General features: G+C 45.0%; 1 protein-coding gene across 2 annotated transcripts in view; it reads right to left on the minus strand.

Annotated features, from left to right (window-relative positions):
- Window positions 1–17204, minus strand: part of LOC126194922 (derlin-1) — a 160897-nt gene extending 143693 nt beyond the window's left edge. The window contains exons 1-2 of one of the 2 annotated variants that reach the window (XM_049933301.1): window positions 16921–17204; window positions 16646–16839 (exon numbers count right to left, since the gene is read on the minus strand). In XM_049933301.1, coding sequence (XP_049789258.1) covers window positions 16646–16798 — 153 coding nt within the window. In that variant the 5' untranslated portion in view covers window positions 16799–16839; window positions 16921–17204. The remainder of the gene's footprint in view (window positions 1–16645; window positions 16840–16920) is intronic. The other variant, XM_049933300.1, reaches the window with a different exon arrangement.
- Between the last annotated feature and the right edge of the window lie 4653 nt (window positions 17205–21857).

Raw genomic sequence — 21857 nt, forward strand, 5'->3', positions numbered from 1 at the left:
GGTGGTGGGCTGGACCCAAAGAAGGTCCTCACGCGTGGGGTCCGTTTTGGAACGCCGGACCTCGGAAGCTGGGGTCCGGAATGTTTCCCCGATGGACACCTGAGAAGAGGATCGCTTCTCAGGTGGCGGGGGAGGGGGTGGGGGAGGAGGAGGAAAAAGGGTGGCCCCTGGGGCAGAGGGGGCGGGGGCCACGGGGGAGGAGGATTTGGAAGGGAGGGATTTGGGAGGCGGAGGCAGAGACCCTGGATGGGGGGAGGAGGTGGAGGGGGGACAGGATAGGGGTGAGGATACCGCGGAAGGAGGGGACACAACTGAGGCACACGAAGTGGTCAACGGCACGGGATGGAGGCGGTCATACTTCTTCCTGGCCTCAGAATAAGAGAGACGATCCAAAGTTTTGAGTTCTTGTATCTTCTTCTCCTTCTGATATGCGGGGCAGTCTGAGGATCTAGGCGAGTGGATGCCAGGACAATTAACGCACCGAGGTGGTGGGGTGCATGTATGTTCCTCACGAAGAGGACGTCCAGAATCGCCACAAAGGGGCTCAGCCTCACACCGTGACGACATGTGCCCAAAGCGCAAACACCGAAAACAGCGCATAGGAGGCGGGACATAAGGTCGCACGTTGCACCGGTAGCACATCACCTTTACCTTCTCCGGGAGAACGTCCCCCTCGAAGGCGAGGATAAAGGCCCCGGTGTCGATGCGACGGTCTTTGGGGCCGCGCTGGACTCGCCGGACGAAATGCACGCCTCGGCGCTCCAGGTTGGCCCTGAGCTCCTCATCAGATTGCAGCAGGAGGTCCCGATGAAAAATAACCCCCTGCGTCCTATTTAGTGCCAGATGCGGGACAATGGACACTGGGATATCCCCTAGGCGGTCGCATGCCTGGAGCGCCGCCGACTGTGTGGCGGAGGTGGTCTTTATAAGAACGGACCCCGAACACATCTTACTGAGAGCCTTGATTTCCCCGAAGATGTCCTCAATGTGCTGAACAAAGAACATGGGCTTGGATGTGGCGAACATCCCCCCATCGGTTCGAGAACAGACCAAATAACGGGGGAAGTACTTCGCCCCAAGCCGGCGGGCCTGTCCCTCCTCCCAGGGAGTGGCTAAGGGGGAAAGGGCAGGAGAACCAGAACTAGTACCTTTCCTTTTGAAAGACTCGGCCGCAGAGCGAGCTGATACGTGTTGACGTTTCATCTGCGAAACGTCCGCCCCGACACCACCCACTCGGACCAGGGGCTCTCCCCACGGGCGCCACCCAGCCTCAGCAAGGGCCACCTGGCAGGATGACTGTTGCCGGGAGTCCTGATGCCCCAAGGAGACGGGCATCTACTCCTTGGCCGACGTGGGGAGGGTGCAGCTCAGGTATCGGCAGTACGATCCCTGTGTTGTCAGGGGGCTACAACCTAGAGGGTACATGACGACCCCACCGCAACGGGCTGGCTACCGTGCTGGATTTCTGGTGCCATGGAAAGTCCATCATGATCGTAGGTGCAGATGGGGACGCACTATGGGCGTAACTTGTACAACCCATCAGGCGTTTAGGCCCAATTTGAGGAATAGTGGGTATGGTTACAACGCCAGTACAAATGCTGAGTGCCAAGGTCTTAGTGCACTGAGGACCAGTGGTACACCACGTAAGGCGTCCTTCCCCAAAAGGCTCATACTTCTGTAGAATTTTGAAAAATGGAGGTCAAACCCCAAGGGGGACCATCACATGGAAGGCCGAAATGATTGAAACTCCTTTTAGTCGCCTCTTACGACAGGCAGGAATACCTCGGGCCTATTCTTACCCCGGACCCGCAGGGGGGTGGGGGGTCATCTGAAGAGGTAAGAGCCTGCAAGAATTCCCATTCAGTGGAGGGTTCATTATAAGTAGAGATCTGCGCGGATGCGGATATCCACAGATATATCCACGGTATTTGTTACTTGACGGATAAAATCGCGACCGGCGTGGGTATCCGCGGGTCATCTGCAGATAATGAGCAATGCATCTGCCCAGTACGTATGTTGCAATGTTAGTTGAAAACTTCAAGTCTGTTAACATTCTTGGAATCTTGCAGAGCCCGGGTAGAGCGGATGTCTGTTGTCCTCAGCCCCTGGCTGCGACCAACATAGCTGTACCCAAAAGACCTGCGCCTAAACTGTTTCCGTGACTGTGTCTTTTGTGTTGCCTGTGAAGTGCTCTCTGGGTGGCAAACCTGCCCACTGTCTACCAGACAGGTGCCCGTTGCAATTTTCCGCTGTCTTCAGTTAGCGCTTTGTAGTGACTGAGTGACAACGTGCATCGCAGCAAACATCAGTGAGAGTTCTTTCTTCAAATGAACACCATATCGATGGATACAATTTCGTGTAAGGTGAAAAAAGGTGATTTCATATTAGTGAAGGAAAACAAATTGAAATCTTCAATTTGGAAAAAATTCGGATACGTATTTGATGGCAACAAAAAGATAAAAGATATAGTGGCTTGTTTTGCATGTAAAAAACTATATTCCTACACTGGACACAAAAGTGGAACTTCAAATTTGCTAAAACACTCGTGTGAGGCTGGACAAAGTAGCATAATTGCTTATTTAAATACCAAAAGAGACATGAAAGTTCCTGAAGTTCCGCCAAATTTGAAGACAGCCGAGACAGAAAAACTTATTAATCTCGTCAGCAAAGACATTTCACCATTCGAAGCTGCGTGTGGATCTGGGTTTCTCGAGACGGCACAGTTTCTTATTGATGTGGGGGCCAAGTACGGTGCTGTGAGTGCTAAGGAACTGCTACCTCATCCAACCACCATATCCAGAAATTTGAAGGAAAAGGCCGATCGTCTGCATGAAACTGTCTCCGCAGAAGTGAAGAATATATTCAGAGATATAGGTGGAGCTCTAACTGTCGATTTATGGACTGATTCGTACCGTAAAATAAACTATATGGGAGTGACTGCACATTATGTTAATTATGAAGTGAAACTTGAGGATCGAGTGTTGTGCACCAGAAATTGTGAGAGTGAGATTAAAAAAACAGGAGAAAACATTAAACTTGAATTAATTAAGGTACTACGGTCGTTTGATTTATTCAGTGCTGTCAATAACATCGTGTTCGTTACGGATAGAAGTCCAAATATTGTGACAGCACTTCGCCAATACAAGAGGGTCTCATGCTCTGCACACATTCTTAATACTCTGCTGGAGCACACAGCTCGAGGAGACGCAAATGATGAGAAGAGTGACGAGCAGCAACTATTAAATTCCAGTCGAGCAGTCACAACTTTCTTTAAAAGATCTGGTCTTCAGAATCGCCTTCAGAAGTCATTGAAAGGAGATATAGACGCACAATGGAACAGTAAATTGGATACGTTTGAGAGAAAAATCAAGATAATTTGATTGATTCTATAGACAAGAGGATGTTAGAAGATATAATAACCTTTCTGACACCATTTAAAATAGCTTCTTGTGATCTCGAAGCCTCCAAAACCCCTATGCTTTATTTATGTGTGTTGTGGAAGTTAAAACTCCTCTCCTTCCTTGAAAAAAATGATGGCGACTGCCCATTTCTGATAGATTTAAAGAGTACAGCCAAATCTATTTTAATCAGCAAATGGGACATAACAGTAACCCATAAACTTGCAACATTTTTGAATCCAAAATATAAAAACCTAAAATTTCTTAGCAGTGCTGAAAAAGATGAAGTTGTAAAGGAAGCGAAAAATTATGTTGCGAGAAATTGTCCACAGTTAAAAGATAAGGAGGAAACAACACCTGGAATTCCTGCAAAAAAAAAAAAAAAAAAGTTTGACGTACTTTTTAATGAATTTGAAGATTCCTTAGAAGATGAATCGGCGAGAGATATTGACTTTGCGTCAGATGAAATTCTCAATATAATAGAGGGAAACATTCCACGTGGGAAAAATATATCTAAATATGTCTGCTTGTGAGATGTCTGCTTGTGTGTGTGTGTGTGTGTGTGTGTGTGTGTGGGCGCGCGCGCGCGCGAGTGTATACCCATCCTTTTTTCCCCCCCTAAGGTAAGTCTTTCCGCTCCCGGGATTGGAATGACTCCTTACCCTCTCCCTTAAAACCCACATCCTTTCGTCTTTCCCTCTCCTTCCCTCTTTCCTGATGAGGCAACAGTTTGTTGCGAAAGCTTGAATTTTGTGTGTGTGTGTTTGTGTTTATTTGTGTGTCTATCGACCTGCCAGCGCTTTCGTTCGGTAAGTCACATCATCTTTGTTTTAGATAGATGAAATTCTCAGATATACAAATGATAAATTCCAATTTTCGGAAGACATCGACCTGATAGCTTGGTGGCATGGACGTGAAAATGTCTATCCACGTCTTTCCAAACTCACATAATACGTGCACTGCATTCCAGCGTCCAGCGCGTCATCTGAGAGAAGCTTCTCTACTGCGGGACAAATAATGCAGGACCGACGCACGTCTTTGAAGCCACAGACGATTGATGACATCATGTTCCTGCATAGTAATCTTCCAAAGCAGAAAGGTACTTACTTGTACAGCTTCTCTTATTTCACTGTATTTTTTGGGCTTATCTGAATTAGTTACAATTTTTTTTTTCATCTGATTCTTTCTTTTACATAATTTGAATCAGAAGCAAGCAGAAGATGAAACTATTTAATCTGAAGCCTGTGAGTTTTTATTGTAATATTTATAGTAAGGAATTTCCTTGGCATATTGTTAGTATTTTTACTATTCCCAATAAGAACATTTAAGTAACATTAGGTAAAAGAAGGAAATATTTAACAAGCAATTTGTTTTGTTGTAATTTTCATATTAAGGAGCACAATTTTAAGTTTTTACTCTTTGTAACAAGAACATTCAATAGCTAACACGTCAATATTATTAAACTAGGTAATGATGATCTCATAAGTGCACTACAGTGACATTTGCAGCCGCCGAGCACTGTCGCTCTTTGTGAACAGTGGAACAGCCCGGCCGGAGCGGTGGCCTTGTAATTAATTACAAATGGGACTTCAAACTACGGCTCACGATGACCAACAAGCTGTGACTGCGACAGCCCGTGAAAGATTATTCTGATCACATTGAAAACTTACAACGTATTCAAATCATTCAAAATAATAATGTGTCTTTTAATTTACCAGACAATTGGTAAAGATAAGGGCTGAATTTCGTAACAAAATTGAAAATTTTAACTGTAACTCAGTATTGCTTAACAGGGAACAGGGAACAGTGACTAACATTTGAAGTTATGGGACAGTGGTTTTTACATAGACATCTTGAAATCGTTTGCAGTTCCATTAAACTCTGAAAAAAAAAAAAAAAAAAAATATTTTTTAACATTGAAAGTATTAACTGCAAAATCTACTGCAAATTTTGTCTTAGTAATTTAGACCAATTTTGAGGATGTTTTAAAGTGTGAAAAACTTTGTTTAGTCGAGAATGAAACAGACAATTCATTTATCGCTAGGTCTTAATTCGATAAATCAGCCAAAAGGTGAGGTTCGAGATTTCAATCTTATTTTTAGCTAAAGCTAAATGGACTCCTAATTTCTATAACCACTGATTTTGTTATCACTCTTCGGAAGACGAGTTATTTCTTCCAGACAAGTTTAACTTTTTCACAGGTGCGCCAGCGTTTTGCAGTGTAGGCCTAATACTGTAAATATTTTCGCCTGGAAATGACTAGGACTGAATGCGTAAGCTATAATATAACCATCAGCGGACATGAATGGCTTCAAAATTTGACACATCCAAGCAGTGAGTACAAAAAAAACTGTCGGCAAATGATGTAATGTGCTAGTAACAGTTTAAAACCATCATCATTTTCAGCTGCCTTGGCACAAGAGCAGCGAAATATAATTGTTTCTATACACGAATTTTCATCATTTAATACTATTACATTGACTTTTATTTTTTTAAATAGCGTTTCCAGTTCACGAGATCCGAGCCTCTATTGTGTGTGCTCCGGAGTGCCAATGCTTTCCGGTTTGAAAATGGTCTGCGTTAGAGTAGGTATAGAGCATTTCCTGTGATTTAAGAAGTCAAAAGTAGTTAAGTTGTCACAGAAATGGCAGCATAACAATAACTATGTCATTACATAGCATAATTCTAAGTACTACTGTCTATTACTATTAATTACTCATTCAAAACTTAAATATAGGTGGATGCGGATAAGGAACTTGCGGATGTGGATTAATTGCTGCGGATGCGGATTAGGACCTTGCGGATTGCACTTTTCTTATCCGCGCAGACCTCTAATTATAGGATTCAGCTTGGTGGGGGTTGAAATACAGGGGCTTTCTTCAACTCTTCATTTGTGCTGGAGACAGGTAGCAGGATAGGAAGAGGATGAGGATGCCGATGTTGTCGCAAAGTGTGTCGTGAAGTGTTCGTCAAGAACTGATAGATCGGTACACAGAGCACTCTTGTAGGATACGACCCTGGAAAGTTGATTGTCACTAGCGGCCCAGAAGACTACAGAGCTTGGACCAAACCTATGATGAAGAGGCATAATGCCCACGCAGGAAACACAGTGATTCCACCATTCCTTTTTACTGTGCTTAATAAGAGTGCAAGCCTTAGCACAACTTTAGGGTGAATCAAACTGCAGGCCCCCTCCAGATGCTATACTGGGAACGGCCCGGTTCCGACAGAATGCTCAATAAGCGTGTAATATTGGAGACTGGTCATCATGGAAATTTGTTTCCTGAAGAGCCAGACAGAAGGCAGAATAAGAGAAAACAAGTCTTATTTCCGGAAGGTGACAGTAATATCCGTCGCAGTTCCACTGGATTATCCTGTCGTGCAAGTCTTCGTTAGACAAAGAAGCCAAGGGGAGGTCATGTCACTGGGTTAGTAATTGTAACTGATGTGGATGGCATGGCTCCAGTACATAAGATGTCAGACTCAGGTTGTGAAGGAGGAGATGGCACATCTGGTGGCCCAGAGGGGGAGGGGGGGGGGGCTGTTAGGCTGGTGGGATTGTCCTGGGACTTATGTTTCTTCTTCTTGTCCTTTAGAGGTTGAAGACAGAAAGGCACAGAGAGAGAGCAGGCATCCACAAGATCTAGAACCAAAAGGGAGTGGACAACCTTGGGGTGTATTGGCCGAGTTGTGGGAGCAGGGCACCGGCCTGAGAGGTGCCAGCGGCAGGTGTCAGAGCAGAGCTCTGTCGCTGGCAGGTGCTGAAGAAGGGGGCAGTTCTTTGGCCACGGAGGGGTAGCTATAGCTGGAAGGGAGGGTATGGGAACCACAGTGGAGGGGGAGATGAGAGGATAACAGGGCTAGCACAAAGAAGAGGTAGGAAGGGGAAAGGATGTAACAGAGGCAAAAGTACAAGAAATCGACAATGGGTGGGTATGGTCATATTTTTGATAGGCCTCAGCATAAGATAGACAATCCAGGGAGTTGTACTCTTGGCTCTTCTTTTCTTTTTTGTAAACTGGAAATCTGGCGAGCGTAGATCAGCATTCACATCAGTTGACACACAAAGGTGGCGGTACACAAGAGCTTCCGGCATAGAGTGGGTGGCCACAGACACCACACTGAGTCCACTGTACAGTGGAAAGACATATGCCCAAAGCACCTCATGGATGGTGGGATGTACAGCTTCATGTTGCATCAGGAACACACAACCTTGACCTTCTATGGGAGGGTTCCCATTCAAAAGCCAGAACAAGCACCAATATTGGGGAGGTTGTCTTAACAACACTTCTGCGCACGCACGCACACACACACACACACACACACACACACACACACACACACACACACACACACTGAACAAAATGAACACCGTGTCGCTCCAGGTTAGCCAAGAGATCCTCATCAGTTTACAGGATGAGGCCCATATGAAAAATCACTTCCTGGACCATACTCAGAGACTGGTAAGGTGTAATAGACACCAGGAAATTGCCAAGATGATCACTAGCAAGAAGAGCTGCAGATTGGGTGGCAGAAGCTTCAAATAACAGGGAACCTGACCGGATCTTCCTTAGACACTCCACTTCACGAAACTTGGCTTGGATATTTTCCCCCAAAAAAAATAGTGGCTTTGTGACAGTTAGTGTGTACCCCATCTGTCCTAGTACAGACCAGGTAGCGAGGAAAGTGTTTCACTCCAAGCCAGCGAGCCTGGCCCTTCTCCCAGCTGTAGCCAGGGCAAAGAAGGTTGCTGGGTCATAAGAAGCAGCGTTCAATGATCCATTACCACCAGAAGAGATGGCCATAGGAGAATGGGCAGACGTTTGGAGCTTGATACACTTCATGTGCAAAGCATATGCCCTGATACCACCCACTCCAAACAGGGGCTCTCCCCATGGGTGCCATCCAGCCACAGCAAGGGCTGGAATGACAAGCAATCACTCCTAGGCATACATGGGGAGGCAACAAGTCAGATATCAGTAGTGTGAGTCCTGTGTTGTCAAGTGATTCAGCCTTATGGGTACATAAGAGCTCCACCACATAGACTGGCTACACGTGCTGGTGACCTAGCAGGACAGATGGGGTGCTATGGCAGGGAAAGAAGAGGGGAGAGAAAGGGGACCAGGGAGAGGAATCTATGCTGTACGTGTTATGGAGAGAGTTCTTGCCCAAATGGCTCACACTAAAGACAAAATTTATAAGTGGAGGTTAATTCCCAAGGGAGGACCAAAACACCAAAAAGGTTGAAACAGAATAGGCAAGGGGAACAAAATTGTAATGAATAGAGGGAACCTGGTGGATAGCCAGGTTGAAATAAATAAGAACACAGAGTGTGGAAGGAGAGCGCAGTGGGCAGGAGTGAGGATGGAAAGGGAGGGCCACAGTGAAGGAAATGCAGCCAGGGAAGGAAGAATGGGCTGCAATAACTAAGGGCCCCATGTGTGCTATGCACGAACCCACAAAAGAACTGTGAACCCCCTTCGGGGGCAATATTGTTGGGTTGGTTGCTTTAAAAGAGGGAGGGGGGGGGGGGCAGGGAGAGGGATCAAACTGCTAGGCCATTGGTCCCTCGTTCCAATTAAAATAATTCCACAAGAGTGGGAGTAAAGTAATCGAGACATACAAAAAACCGCTGGAAAAAAGGAGAAAACCACAAGAAAGACAGAAGGGCAGCAAACACTAAAATAGACCAAATCAGACAACAAAACCACAGAAGAGATCAAAACAAGAGAGCAGATTACCATGGCTGGCTGACCATGAGAATAAACAGCATCACATTAAAACCTCCACCCTAAAAGCACTAGGGTGGAGGACACAGAGGGATAAAGAATATGTGCTAAAACTTAAATCAAATGATAAAACCCACCCTGACGAACAAAACATAAAAATAAAGCTGCTAATGAAGCATTGCCACCCAACACCAAAGGTAGGGTGCTGGGAAAGTTAAAGGTCCGCCGCAGAGTGGCTAAAAGTGGGCAGTCCAGCAAGAGGATGACAACAGTCATTTGTGAGCCACAGTGACACCAAGGTGGGTCCTCGCAACGGAGGAGGTAACCATGTGTTAGCCGGCCAATGCAGAGCCGGCGGAGGACAACTGGTCCCCTGCGAGAGGACCGCATGGAAGACATCCACACATTCATAGTCTCCTTAACTACACGAAGTTTGTTGTGGGAACTGTTATGCCATTCCATCTTCGAAAGCCAAAAAACCCTGTTGTGTAAGACAGAATGCAGGTCAGTTTTGGAGATGCCCATCTCCAGAAGCAGTTTCCTCGTAGTCAGTCTGACCAGCCTGTCGGCAAATTCGTTGCCTGGGATTCAGACATGTCCTGGGGTCCACACAAACACCAATGAACGATGGGACTGTTCCAGGGCACAGATGAGCTCCTGGATGGATGCTATCCAAGGGATGGCAAGGGTAGCATCAGTTGATAGCTTTTAGGCTGCTACAGAGTCAGTACACAGGATAAATGACTCGCCAGGGCACAAGTGGATGTGCTCAAGAGCATGCGATATGGCCGCCAGCTGTACAGTGGAAGCACTACAGCCATCTGGCAAGGAGTGCTGTTCAGTATGTTCTCCATGAACATACACAAAGCCTACATGCCCATCAACCATCAACCCGTCAGTGTAAACCACTTCATGGACCCGGTACATGTCGATAATTGACAGGAAGTGATAGCGAAGGGTTAATGGAGTCCTTACGGCCATGTGAAAGTTCCAGAAGAATCTGCAGCTGAGGTGTGCACCATGAGGTGTATGTGAATGGACCTCGAGGAGACTCCACCAGGACACTGGTCAACGGAATCATTCTAAAAGCTCCCGTCGCTAGGCAAACGCCACTGTGGTGCACTGGGTCAAATAAACGCAACACTGAGGGTGCCGCCGAACTGTAAACCAGACTCCCATAGTCAATGCAGGATTGAACAAGGGCTCTGTAGAGCTGTAGCAGTGCAGAGCGATCTGCACCCCAGTTTGTGTTGCTCAGGCAGCGGAGGGCATTGAAGTGCAGTCAGCACTTCCGCTTAAGCTGACGAAGGTGACGTAGCCAAGTCAATCAGGCTTCGGAAACCAGTTCTAAGAATCAATATGTCTCCACTACAGTGAGTGGATCTTCATTAATGTAAAGTTCTGGTTCTGGATGAACAGTGTGACGCCAACAGAAGTGCATGACACATGACTTCGCAGCTGAAAACTGGAAGCTGTGGGCTAGAGCCCATGGCTGCACCTTGTGAATGACTCCCTGTAGGCGTCTCTAAACAACACCAATACTGGAGGAGCAGTATGAAATGCAGAAGTCATCCGCATACAGAGACCGTGCAACAGACGGCCCTATAGCTGCTGCCAGACTGTTAATAGCCACTAAAAACAGAGAGACAATAATACAGAGGGAACTATAAGAGGCACCAACTTGGATACGGAAAGTACAAAGGGACAGGAAGTTTTGGATAAAAATTGACAGCAGGTTCCGGAGACACCACTCATACAATGTGGCAAGGAAATGAAGTCACCAGGTCATGTTGTATGCTTTATGTAAGTCAAAAAAGACGGCAACCAGGTGTTGGCATGTGGAAACGCTGTTCGGATGGCAGACTCGAGGGACACAAGATTATCAGTGGTAGAGTGACCCTGGCAGAAGCTACCCTGACATGGAGCCAGTAGACCACGTGACTCCAGGGAACAACCCAACCGCCGACACACCATACGTTCCAGCAGCTTACAAAGAAATTTGGTGAGGCTCATGGGCCGGCAGCTATCCACCAGGTTTGAGCACCGGAATCATGGTGCTCTCCTGCCATTGCGACGGAAAGACCCATCGCACCAGATCCAGTTCAAGATGACGAGGAGATGTCCCTTGCAGTCATATGAGAAGTGTTTAATCATCTGACTGTGTATCCAATCTGGCCCAGGAGCTGCGTCGGGGCAATGTGCAAGGATGCTGAGGAGCTCCCACTCTGTAAATGGGGCGTTATAGGGTTCACTGTGGCATGTAGTGAACGAGAGGACTTTCCTTGCCATCCGCCATTTGAGGGATCGAAAGGCTGGGGGGGGGGGGGGGGGGGGGTAGTTCTCCGGCACAGAGGCTTGAGCATAGTGCTCAGCAAAGCGCTCGGCAATCACATTTGCGTTGGTAGATAACATGCCACTTATGATAATGCCAGGGACACCTGATGGGGTCTGGTACCCAGAAAGACGTCTGATCTTCGTCCAGACTTGGGAAGGTGATGTATGGCACCCAGTGGTCGACACATACCTCTCTCAACATCCTGTTTTCATTGTTTAGTAAGCTGGCAAACATGAGCACAGAGCTGCTTAAAGGCTATTAGGTGCTCTAGGGAAGGGTGCCGCTTATGTTGCTGTAGAGCTCGCCGACGCTCTTTAATTGCCCCAGCAACTTCCAGCAACCACTAAGGGACTGTTTTTCGCTGGAGGCACACTAAATATAAACGAGGAAGTGTGTTTTCTGACGCAGATACGATTATTGTAATGACCTGCTCGACAACAACATTGATGGCACCATGTGGCGGAGATTCAGCGGTGACAGCAAAGGTAAGGCTTCCCGGTCTGCCTTGTTTAAAGCCCATCTGTGCAGGCATCCATGGGCATGACGCCAGGGTAGTGACAGGAAGATGAGGAAGTGGTCACTACCACACAGGTCCTCAAGTGCTCCCCAGTGGATAGATGGGAGCAGGTCAGGACTGCAAACCGACAGATCAATGGCAGAATATATGCCATGTGCCACACTGAAATGTGTGGGGGCACCTGTATTTAAGAGGCAGAGGTCAAGTTGGGACAGTAAATTTTTGACCTCCCTACCTCTGCCAGTAAGCATGGAGCCACCCCACAAGTGGTTACGGTTGTTAAAATCGACCTAAAGTAGGAAAGGTTTAGGGAGTTGATCAATCAGTGCAGCCAATACGTTCAGGGGTACTGCACCATCTGGAGGAAGAAATACATTGCAGACAGTTATTTCCCGCGTCATTCTTATCCTGGCAGCCACAGCTTCAAGAGGACCTTGAAGGGGCACAGGTTCACTACAGACTGAGTTCAGGACATAGACGAAAACTCCACCTGACACACTATTATAGTCACTATGGTTCCTGTAATATACCGTTATAGCCGCATAGGGAAGGGGTCCGCATTGCCAGGAACCGAGTTTCCTGGAGGGCAATACAGAAAGTAGGTGTAAAGCTTAACAGTTGCCACAACTCAGGCAAGTAGCGAAAAAGCTGCCACAATTCCACTGGAGGATTATGTGATTGTGAGGCTGGGAGGGCATGAAACATTCAATGAGGCAGTCTACACCTCAGGGTCACCTTCTGCCACCAGATGAGTATCTGTGAGATTGACATCCATTGTGTCTGAGGGCCCAGTGAGATATAGGTTCTCAGTGGACACCAGAATCTTCACCTTATCCTCAGACATAGAGCTTGTAGGTAGTGGTGGTGTGGGTGCCACTGCAGTGCCTTGGTTCTTTGGGGTCCTTTTTCATTTCTGGTTTCTCTGGCTACTCCTTAGGTTTGTCCGGCTGGGAGGGCTTCACTGATTCAGCCTCAGGGAGTGAGGAGGGCTGTAAAGCCCTACGACCAGCTACTGTCGTAGCTTTAGCCACTGGCTAGTGTCAGCTTTGCCACTGGGAAGGGAGTTACCCAAGGGATCCCTTCCTATCGAGAGGAGCCAAAGAAGACTTACGTTTCTTCAGCTGAGAAGTGAGGACTGGCATCCCTGATGGTTGGGGAGGGGAGGGGAGCGTTCTCCTGAAGTAGGTTGGTAGGTCGTGCAGGAGCAACAGGGAGGGAAGTGCCCCCACCATCAAGGGGGCAGGTGGAGTCTGACGGCTCGGAGCCAACTGTACGCAGTGGAACAGAAGATGGTAGAACTGTTGTCGTAGCGGCAGCATAGGCTGACGTCATATGCACAGGATGTAGCTTCTCATATTTTCTCTTAGCCTCAGTGTAGGTCAGTCGGTCCAGGGTCTTGTATTCCATTACTTTTATTTCTTTATGGAGAACCCTGCAGTCTGGCGAGTAAGGCAGTTGACAGATGGGAGGTGGGGCACATGGAGTATTGGGATGTGAAGTACATGATCCCAACAGGTGACACTGGAAGTACAGCAGGAAGACATTCGGCCAAACTTCCAGCACTTACTGCACTGCATAGTGAGAGGGATATATGGCTTTACGTCACAGCGGCAGACCATCACCTTGACCTTCTCGGATAATTTGTCACCATCAAAAACCAAGATGAAGACACCGGTGGCAACCTGATTATCCCTCGCGCCTCGGTGGATGCGCTGGATGAAATGGACTTCTCACCGCTCTAAATTGGCCCGCAGCTCATCTTCAGACTGCAAAAGAAGGTCCCTGGACCATATTTAAGCTCTTATGGTGGGCGTGATGGAAACAGCTTGTCACAAGCGAGTAATAACCACGACTGGGCAGAGGATGCCGTTTTAATCAAGACCGACCCTGACTGAATTTTAGACAAGCCCTTCACCACCCCAAACTTGTCCTCTAAATGCTCCACAAAAAACTTGGTTTCATTGAAAAGAAAGATTCCCTATCAACTCTCGTACATACGGGGTACTGGGGTTAATAAGCTTCGTTGCCATCCTTAGCCTAACATTTCTCCCATCATGTGGCCAGGAGGAGGGGGAAGGAACGATTTGGGGTCACATTTCTTTGCATTGAAGTTAGACATTGTCCGCTTAGAGAAGACTGCTGGTGTTTGACCATCAGCAAGAGATGTCGAACTACACTTCATGGCGTGTCATCTGCCCTGATGCCATCCACTCCGACCAGGGGCCCTCCCCATGGGTGCCATCCAGCCGCAGCAAAGGCCATCTGGCAGGTTAGCCATTGGCAGGAGTCCCGATGCCCCAGAGTGACGGGCATCTACTCCTTGGCATACGTGGGTAGTTAACGGCACAGGCATCAGCAGAGCGATCCCTGTGTTGTCAGGAGGCTACAACCAAAATGGTACATGGTGGCCACACAACATTGGACTGGCTACCGTGCTGGATATCAGGTGCAAACGAGCTAAGAAGTCCATTATCGTCAACAACGCAGAAAGCAAACTGCACAGAGGATGGAGGAAAACGCAGCCAGGAGGGTGACCTCGCCCAACAGCTGCAGAATGAGCGGGAGTGCAGATCCACATTGACGAAGGATCTGAGAGGTCTCAGGGCATGATGGACACTATGCACCATATAAGGCACCCTTCCCCAATTGGCTCGTTCTTAGGGAACATTTTGAAAAATGGAGGTGAAATCCTACAGGGGACCATCACATAAACGCCGAAATGTGAGACACTACTTTTAGTTGTCTCTTACAAGAGGCAGGAATACGTCGGGCCTTTTCTAACCCCCGGACCCAAGGGGGGGATATCATTGGGTCAACAAGGGAACATGTAGAGGTTGTATGCTGCAGAATCCTATATCCTACAATGTATGGTGAACAGTGTGCTCCGAAACACTTGTCCCAGCACAGTACTCTGTCATCTGACCTACGAAAAACTGCCATCCATCCTGCTTTACTGAACAAGCAAGCCTCTGGTCTCCACGTTCTGTGAATAGGTGTAGGCCTCTGACACCCAGTCGTCTATTGGTTGTGATTTGTCCTTGAAACCACTTTCCATAGACACACACAACAGTATCATGAGAACGGCCAACTAGCTTTGCTGTTTCTAGGGTGCTCCTTCACAGACACTGGGATATGACAAACTGCCATTTGTCAAAGTCTCCTACATCGGTGATTTCCCCATTTGTGTCCTTTTCAATACTAGGATGAAAGCCCATTTGGCTCTGCTCCTATTATACACGTTTCTTACCGTGCCTCATGCTCACAATAGCACCAGGCAGTATTCACTCTCATGGTGTGCAGTGGGCATGAAGTTTTGGCTCATCAGTGTATTATTGACAGTGACATTGGAAAACAGCAGAAATTGCGCAAATTGAACAAAGCTCCAAAGCCCAATGGAAAGCCTGTCACAGTCTATACACAATCTAAAGCTCAGTTAACACCCCCCCCCTTTTTTTGACCAGTAAATTACGATAAATGCCTCAGGAAGGGTGGATTGCAGGGGGGGGGGGGGGGAGGGACTGCGGCAAATACCTGGAGGGAGGCAGAGGCATCTACAAGTCTACCATCCAGTACCCTCAACATCTTTTTGTTGTACAATCTCAAATTATAAACTGAGTGAAACGCAATGAGGCATCTCTAACAGAATGACCACCCCATGGCAAGCAGCATCAATTCAGGAAACTTAAGTCCTGCAAGACCCAACTAGAGCTTTTCTTACAGGAGGTCTTGAATGGATCAGGGCAATCAATGGATACAGTACTTCTTGACTTGTAACCACACACTTTTTGTAGCCGCAGTTATCTTTAATGGAGTACTGTCTAAAGGTGCAATATTCAGTCAGATTATCATAATAATTCAGAGCGCTGTAAAGACTGGCAACTTGTTTTAAACATAAGAAAACGTACAATTGCGCACTCTGCAAAACACCAAAAAGTTGGTTAAGAGGAATATTCATTACAAGTTGCCTTTTTTGATTAGTGATGCAGCAAATGTGCTACAGCTGCCACAAACAACATGCCTATAACATATCTGTGGCAATTATCTGGAACGTCTAAACTCAGCTATGGCAACTAACAACAAAACTGTTAATACGTGACCAACATGGTGAAGCCATAGCAGCCATTACAATTACATCAGTAGTCAAAGCCCATGACATATCAAATATTGCTCAGTATAGCATATTCCACAATACCATTCATCACTCAAGACACAAGTTGTTATTAATTCTGAGGAAATGGCGTTTATTAATATGCCTTGTTTTGAGTTAAGTATGTCTGTGCAAAAAAATTACTGTTCCCCTCCACCAAATGACATAAAAGAAACACTTTAATCCCACTTAACTGACCAGAAATCTTACAGAGAATAAAATACATAGCCATAATGTGCTCTGAGCTAAACCGGTCATATTCAGCCTAACTGAAGTATTCGATACCGCTTTTTCAACTGATAAACTGTCACCATCCACACTTATGCCTACTTTGGGCTACGCTGTAGATAGTCTCAACACAACCCATATTTCAATTCAAATAAGGATGCAAGAAGTTTGTCTCTCCTCTTTCTCTTAGTGCACACTGCAGGATAGGAGGAATACAGAACACACTAAACAGCTTGTGAATGCTGCAAGTTACAAACCAACTATGCAAGATACATATTTGATGTTCCAAACCTGAAATCGATGGATGAAAGGTTCGTAAAGTAGGGCGAGATAAATGCCTCTCAGCAATCCAAAGCGTCCCAGAAGAGAGAACCCCGTTGTCAGTGTCATCCACCATCTCGTGAAGGTTGGTAATGAATAGAACCAGTTACTTAAATCACTCATTCTTCTTCGCAGCCAGGTACGCGACTGAAACGCAGAAACCACTATTATATCGGGTGCACGATTTTTCCGACCCATTACTTACAACGTTTATAATCATACAGTTCGCTGGCATTTCACATTACCTCCAAAATAATTAAATGTCTTCAAGTAATCCCATTGGCGTTGGACCCTCCAATTTATTTTATTCGGCTCTCATCACTGTGGCGTTTATTTAGGAATAAGTAGACAAAGAATGCTCATGTCATGAAACTTCCATATCTGGACTGATTATTGGAGTGCACACTGTCACACGAATTATTTGTAGACACGTGTCATATTATACACTACACAGTACACACAACTTTATGTCTTTAACCAACCCACCTCAAACAGCTTAGCAGTGCATGACTTTTTCTTTCTCAGGCCTTTGGCTAATATCGACTAGTTCACCTATCGACTACATCATCTGGTTTTACGAGTGCTGTCGGGGCCTACACACAATCAGTATTTATTGAAAATACTAGTTTGTTAATCCTTCAATATATTTAAGCGCCCTCACACTATCAATAAGATTGACAAAAAATGTCAGTTGACAACGTGATTTTACAAGGTTACGTTGCCGAACAGTCAAAAGAAAGCTATGGCACAGACATGTCCGCGAGCTATAGCTTGCGAGAAACAGAAAACAACGAAGGAGAGGAAATGGGTCCGAGACTGGTTGAAAAAAGGAGCGATTAGTCACATGTTAATTCATTGACTGAAATACAAATCACGAACCCGAAAGATTTCATTAATTATTTTCCGATGAGTTCTGCATCGTGCGGCAAATTATTTGTGATAAATATGTTAATGAGAGAGGCAGTCGCCTTCCATTACTAGTAACTCCGAAATGTCAAGTGACAGAAAGGCCATTCCAATGCTCAAGTTTTAGTTCTGTAATATCAGTGAGCTTAATTAGTAACATTCTATGGAAAACTGTGAAGGAATTGTATCTGCCTGTTCATGCAGTTAACGTAAACCTTTGTGATAATTTCGAGAAACTGACATCCATTTCGCAGACCTCTTGGTAGTCGATGTACATATAGGCTATGATGTATTTTTCGAAATGCGAGTGTTTTTCGAAACTGCTATGTAACAACAATCTACGCAATATTTTCAACTTAATAAAGAAAGTAATGTCACATCGAATCCTTCGTTAATTATAAGTGGCATATACAATGATTACTCTTGCATATGGCTATTAAAATTCTGGATCAATTCTAGTGTCCGATTCCAGTCATCGGCATTGAGCACTGACGTCATACTTACGGCAGAGACGATACATAGGGGTAATCTTTGAAACTTGAGTCTACTCTCTACAGAGCGACAAGCAACTATAGAAGCGTCTCGCGGGCCCCGAGGAATCATGACGTCATATCATGACACATGACGTCGTCTCTCATGCTAGGCACTATCGCTGATAGTACTCGAATCGTAGATATTCTTTCAACCAAGGCATTCTTTGTTGATACGTTGTTTAAAATGGCGGATTTGAATACGCGTTTTGTTTGCGATAAAACATTTCAGTTACGAAAAACTTTATATGCACACATAAGGAAAGTGCATGATATAGAACCGAATATGGATGGTACAGAGAAGTGCCCACAGGACGATTGTAGTTTTTCGTTTAACGTTTTGGCTAATTTGAGAGCACGTGTACAGTAAAAGCACATGGTTCCAACAGAGAAAGAAAATCTTATATTTCAGTCGATGGACGGTAAGTATCGTCGTAAAATAATTTTATGATGTACAAGAAAAGTAAAATGTCTACCGAAACTATAGAATTTAGTTCCTTGTGCCTGCAGTATTCAGATGTAATGTTGCACTGATTTGTTGGTCAAAAATTGTATAGTAAGTGCATTCTAAGTTTAGTATCGCTCAAATAGTGTTCAGTAACATGTTCATACAGACATGAAAACTTCTGAGGTTCAAAGTTACATCAGTGGCCGTAGTAAGTCTTTTAGTCAGTAAAAAAGCTATGAATTGCGTGAAAGAAAGCAGATTTGTGAGTAATGTAATATTTCTTTGTAATGGGTGTTTCAGACTTTCTGAAGTGGAAGTCCAGAGAAGAGAACGAAGCAAGGAGTAGCTTTGTAACACGCGGTGGTGCTAAGCCTATGAAAGGTACCACTAAGACCATTTACATGTGTCATAGATCTGTGATATTCAAATCTCAATCAAAAGGCCAGAGGCAGCTGAAGTCACAAGGCAGTATCAAAATGGGAGGTCATTGCACTTCTGCCATAGAGGTTAGCCAAGCTACAAATGGTATTTGTGCTGTTGTTTATTTCAAAACACATTTTGGACATGAAAAGAATATAAATACAAAATCAAATAGGGGTAATGCAGGAGTAGGTTTAATAATGAATAAAAAAATAGAAGCGCGGGTAAGCTACTACAAACAGCATAGTGAACGCATTATTGTGGCCAAGATAGACACAAAGCCCATGCCTACTATAGTAGTACAAGTTTATATGCCAACTAGCTCTGCAGATGATGAAGAAATTGATGAAATGTATGACGAGACAAAAGAAATTATTCTGGTAGTGTAGGGAGACGAAAATTTAATAGTCATGGGTGACTGGAACTCGTCAGTAGGAAAAGGGAGAAAAGGAAACATAGTAGGTGAATATGGATTGGGGGGAAGAAATGGAAGAGGAAGCCGCCTTGTAGAATTTTGCACAGAGCATAACTTAATCATAGCTAACACTTGGTTCAAGAATCATAAAAGAAGGTTGTATACCTGGAAGAATCCTGGAGATACTAAAAGGTATCAGATAGATTATATAATGGCAAGACAGAGATTTAGGAACCAGGTTTTAAATTGTAAGACATTTCCAGGGGCAGATGTGGATTCTGACCACAATCTATTTGTTATGAACTGCAGATTGAAACTGAAGAAACTGCAAAAAGGTGGGAATTTAAGGAGATGGGACCTGGATAAACTGAAAGAACCAGAGGTTGTGGAGAGTTTCAGGGAGAGCATAAGGGAACAACTGACAGGAATGGGGGAAAGAAATACAGTAGAAGAAGAATGGGTAGCTCTGAAGTAGTGAAGGCAGCAGAGGATCAAGTAGGTAAAAAGACGAGGGCTAATAGAAATCCTTGAGTAACAGAAGAAATATTGAATTTAATTGATGAAAGAAGAAAATATAAAAATGCAGTAAATGAAGCAGGCAAAAAGGAATACAAACTTCTCAAAAATAAGATCGACAGGAAGTGCAAAATAGCTAAGCAGGGATGGATAGAGGACAAATGTAAGGATGTAGAGGCTTGTCTCACTAGAGGTAAGAAAGATACTGCCTACAGGAAAATTAAACAGACCTTTGGAGAGAAGAGAACCACTTGTATGAATATCAAGAGCTCAGATGGCAACCCAGTTCTAAGCAAAGAAGGTAAGGCAGAAAGGTGGAAGGAGTATATAGAGGGTTTATACAAGGGTGATGTACTTGAGGACAATATTATGGATATGAAAGAGGATGTAGATGAAGATGAAATGGGAGATAAGATACTGCGTGAAGAGTTTGACAGAGCACTGAAAGACCTGAGTCAAAACAAGGCCCCGGGAGTAGACAACATTCCATTAGAACTACTGATGGCCTTGGGAGAGCCAGTCATGACAAAACTCCACCATCTGGTGAGCAAGATGTATGAGACAGGCGAAATACCCACAGACTTCAAGAAGAATATAATAATTCCAATCCCAAAGAAAGCAGGTGTTGACAGATGTGAAAATTACCGAACTATCAGTTTAATAAGTCACAGCTGCAAAATATTAACGCGAATTCTTTACAGACGAATGGAAAAACTGGTAGAAGCGGACCTGGGGGAAGATCAGTTTGGATTCCGTAGAAATGTTGGAACACGTGAGGCAATACTAACCTTACGACTTATCTTAGAAGAAAGATTAAGGAAAGGCAAACCTACGTTTCTAGCATTTGTAGACTTAGAGAAAGCTTTTGACAATGTTGACTGGAATACTCTCTTTCAAATTCTAAAGGTGGCAGGGGTAAAATACAGGGAGCGAAAGGCTATTTACAATTTGTACACAAAACCAGATGGCAGTTATAAGAGTCGAGGGGCATGAAAGGGAAGTAGCGGTTGGGAAGGGAGTAAGACAGGGTTGTAGCCTCTCCCCGATGTTATTCAATCTGTATATTGAGCAAGCAGTAAAGGAAACAAAAGAAAAATTCGGAGTAGCTATTAAAATTCATGGAGAAGAAGTAAAAACTTTGCGGTTCGCCGATGACATTGTAATTCTGTCAGAGACAGCAAAGGACTTGGAAGAGCAGTTGAACGGAATGGACAGTGTCTTGAAAGGTGGATATAAGATGAACATCAACAAAAGCAAAACGAGGATAATGGAATGTAGTCAAATTAAATCGTGTGATGCTGAGGGGATTAGATTAGGAAATGAGACACTTAAAGTAGTAAAGGAGTTTTGCTATTTAGGGAGTAAAATAACTGATGATGGTCGAAGTAGAGAGGATATAAAATGTAGACTGGCAATGGCAAGGAAATCGTTTCTGAAGAAGAGAAATTTGTTAACATCAAGTATAGATTTAAGTTTCAGGAAGTCGTTTCTGAAAGTATTTGTATGGAGTGTAGCCATGTATGGAAGTGAAACATGGACGATAACTAGTTTGGACAAGAAGAGAATAGAAGCTTTCGAAATGTGGTGCTACAGAAGAATGCTGAAGATAAGGTGGGTAGATCACATAACTAATGAGGAGGTATTGAATGGGATTGGGGAGAAGATACGTTTGTGGCACAACTTGACTCAAAGAAGGGATCGGTTGGTAGGACATATTTTAAGGCATCAAGGGATCACAAATTTAGCATTGGAGGGCAGCGTGGAGGGTAAAAATCGTAGAGGGAGACCAAGAGATCAATACACTAAGCAGATTCAGAATGATGTAGGTTGCAGTAGGTACTGGGAGATGAAGAAGCTTGCACAGGATAGAGTAGCATGGAGAGCTGCATCAAACCAGTCTCAGGACTGAAGACCACAACAACAACAACACCTCCCTAGATCTGAAAG

This window comes from Schistocerca nitens, chromosome 7 (assembly GCF_023898315.1).
Source record: "Schistocerca nitens isolate TAMUIC-IGC-003100 chromosome 7, iqSchNite1.1, whole genome shotgun sequence".
Taxonomy (NCBI): domain Eukaryota; kingdom Metazoa; phylum Arthropoda; class Insecta; order Orthoptera; family Acrididae; genus Schistocerca; species Schistocerca nitens.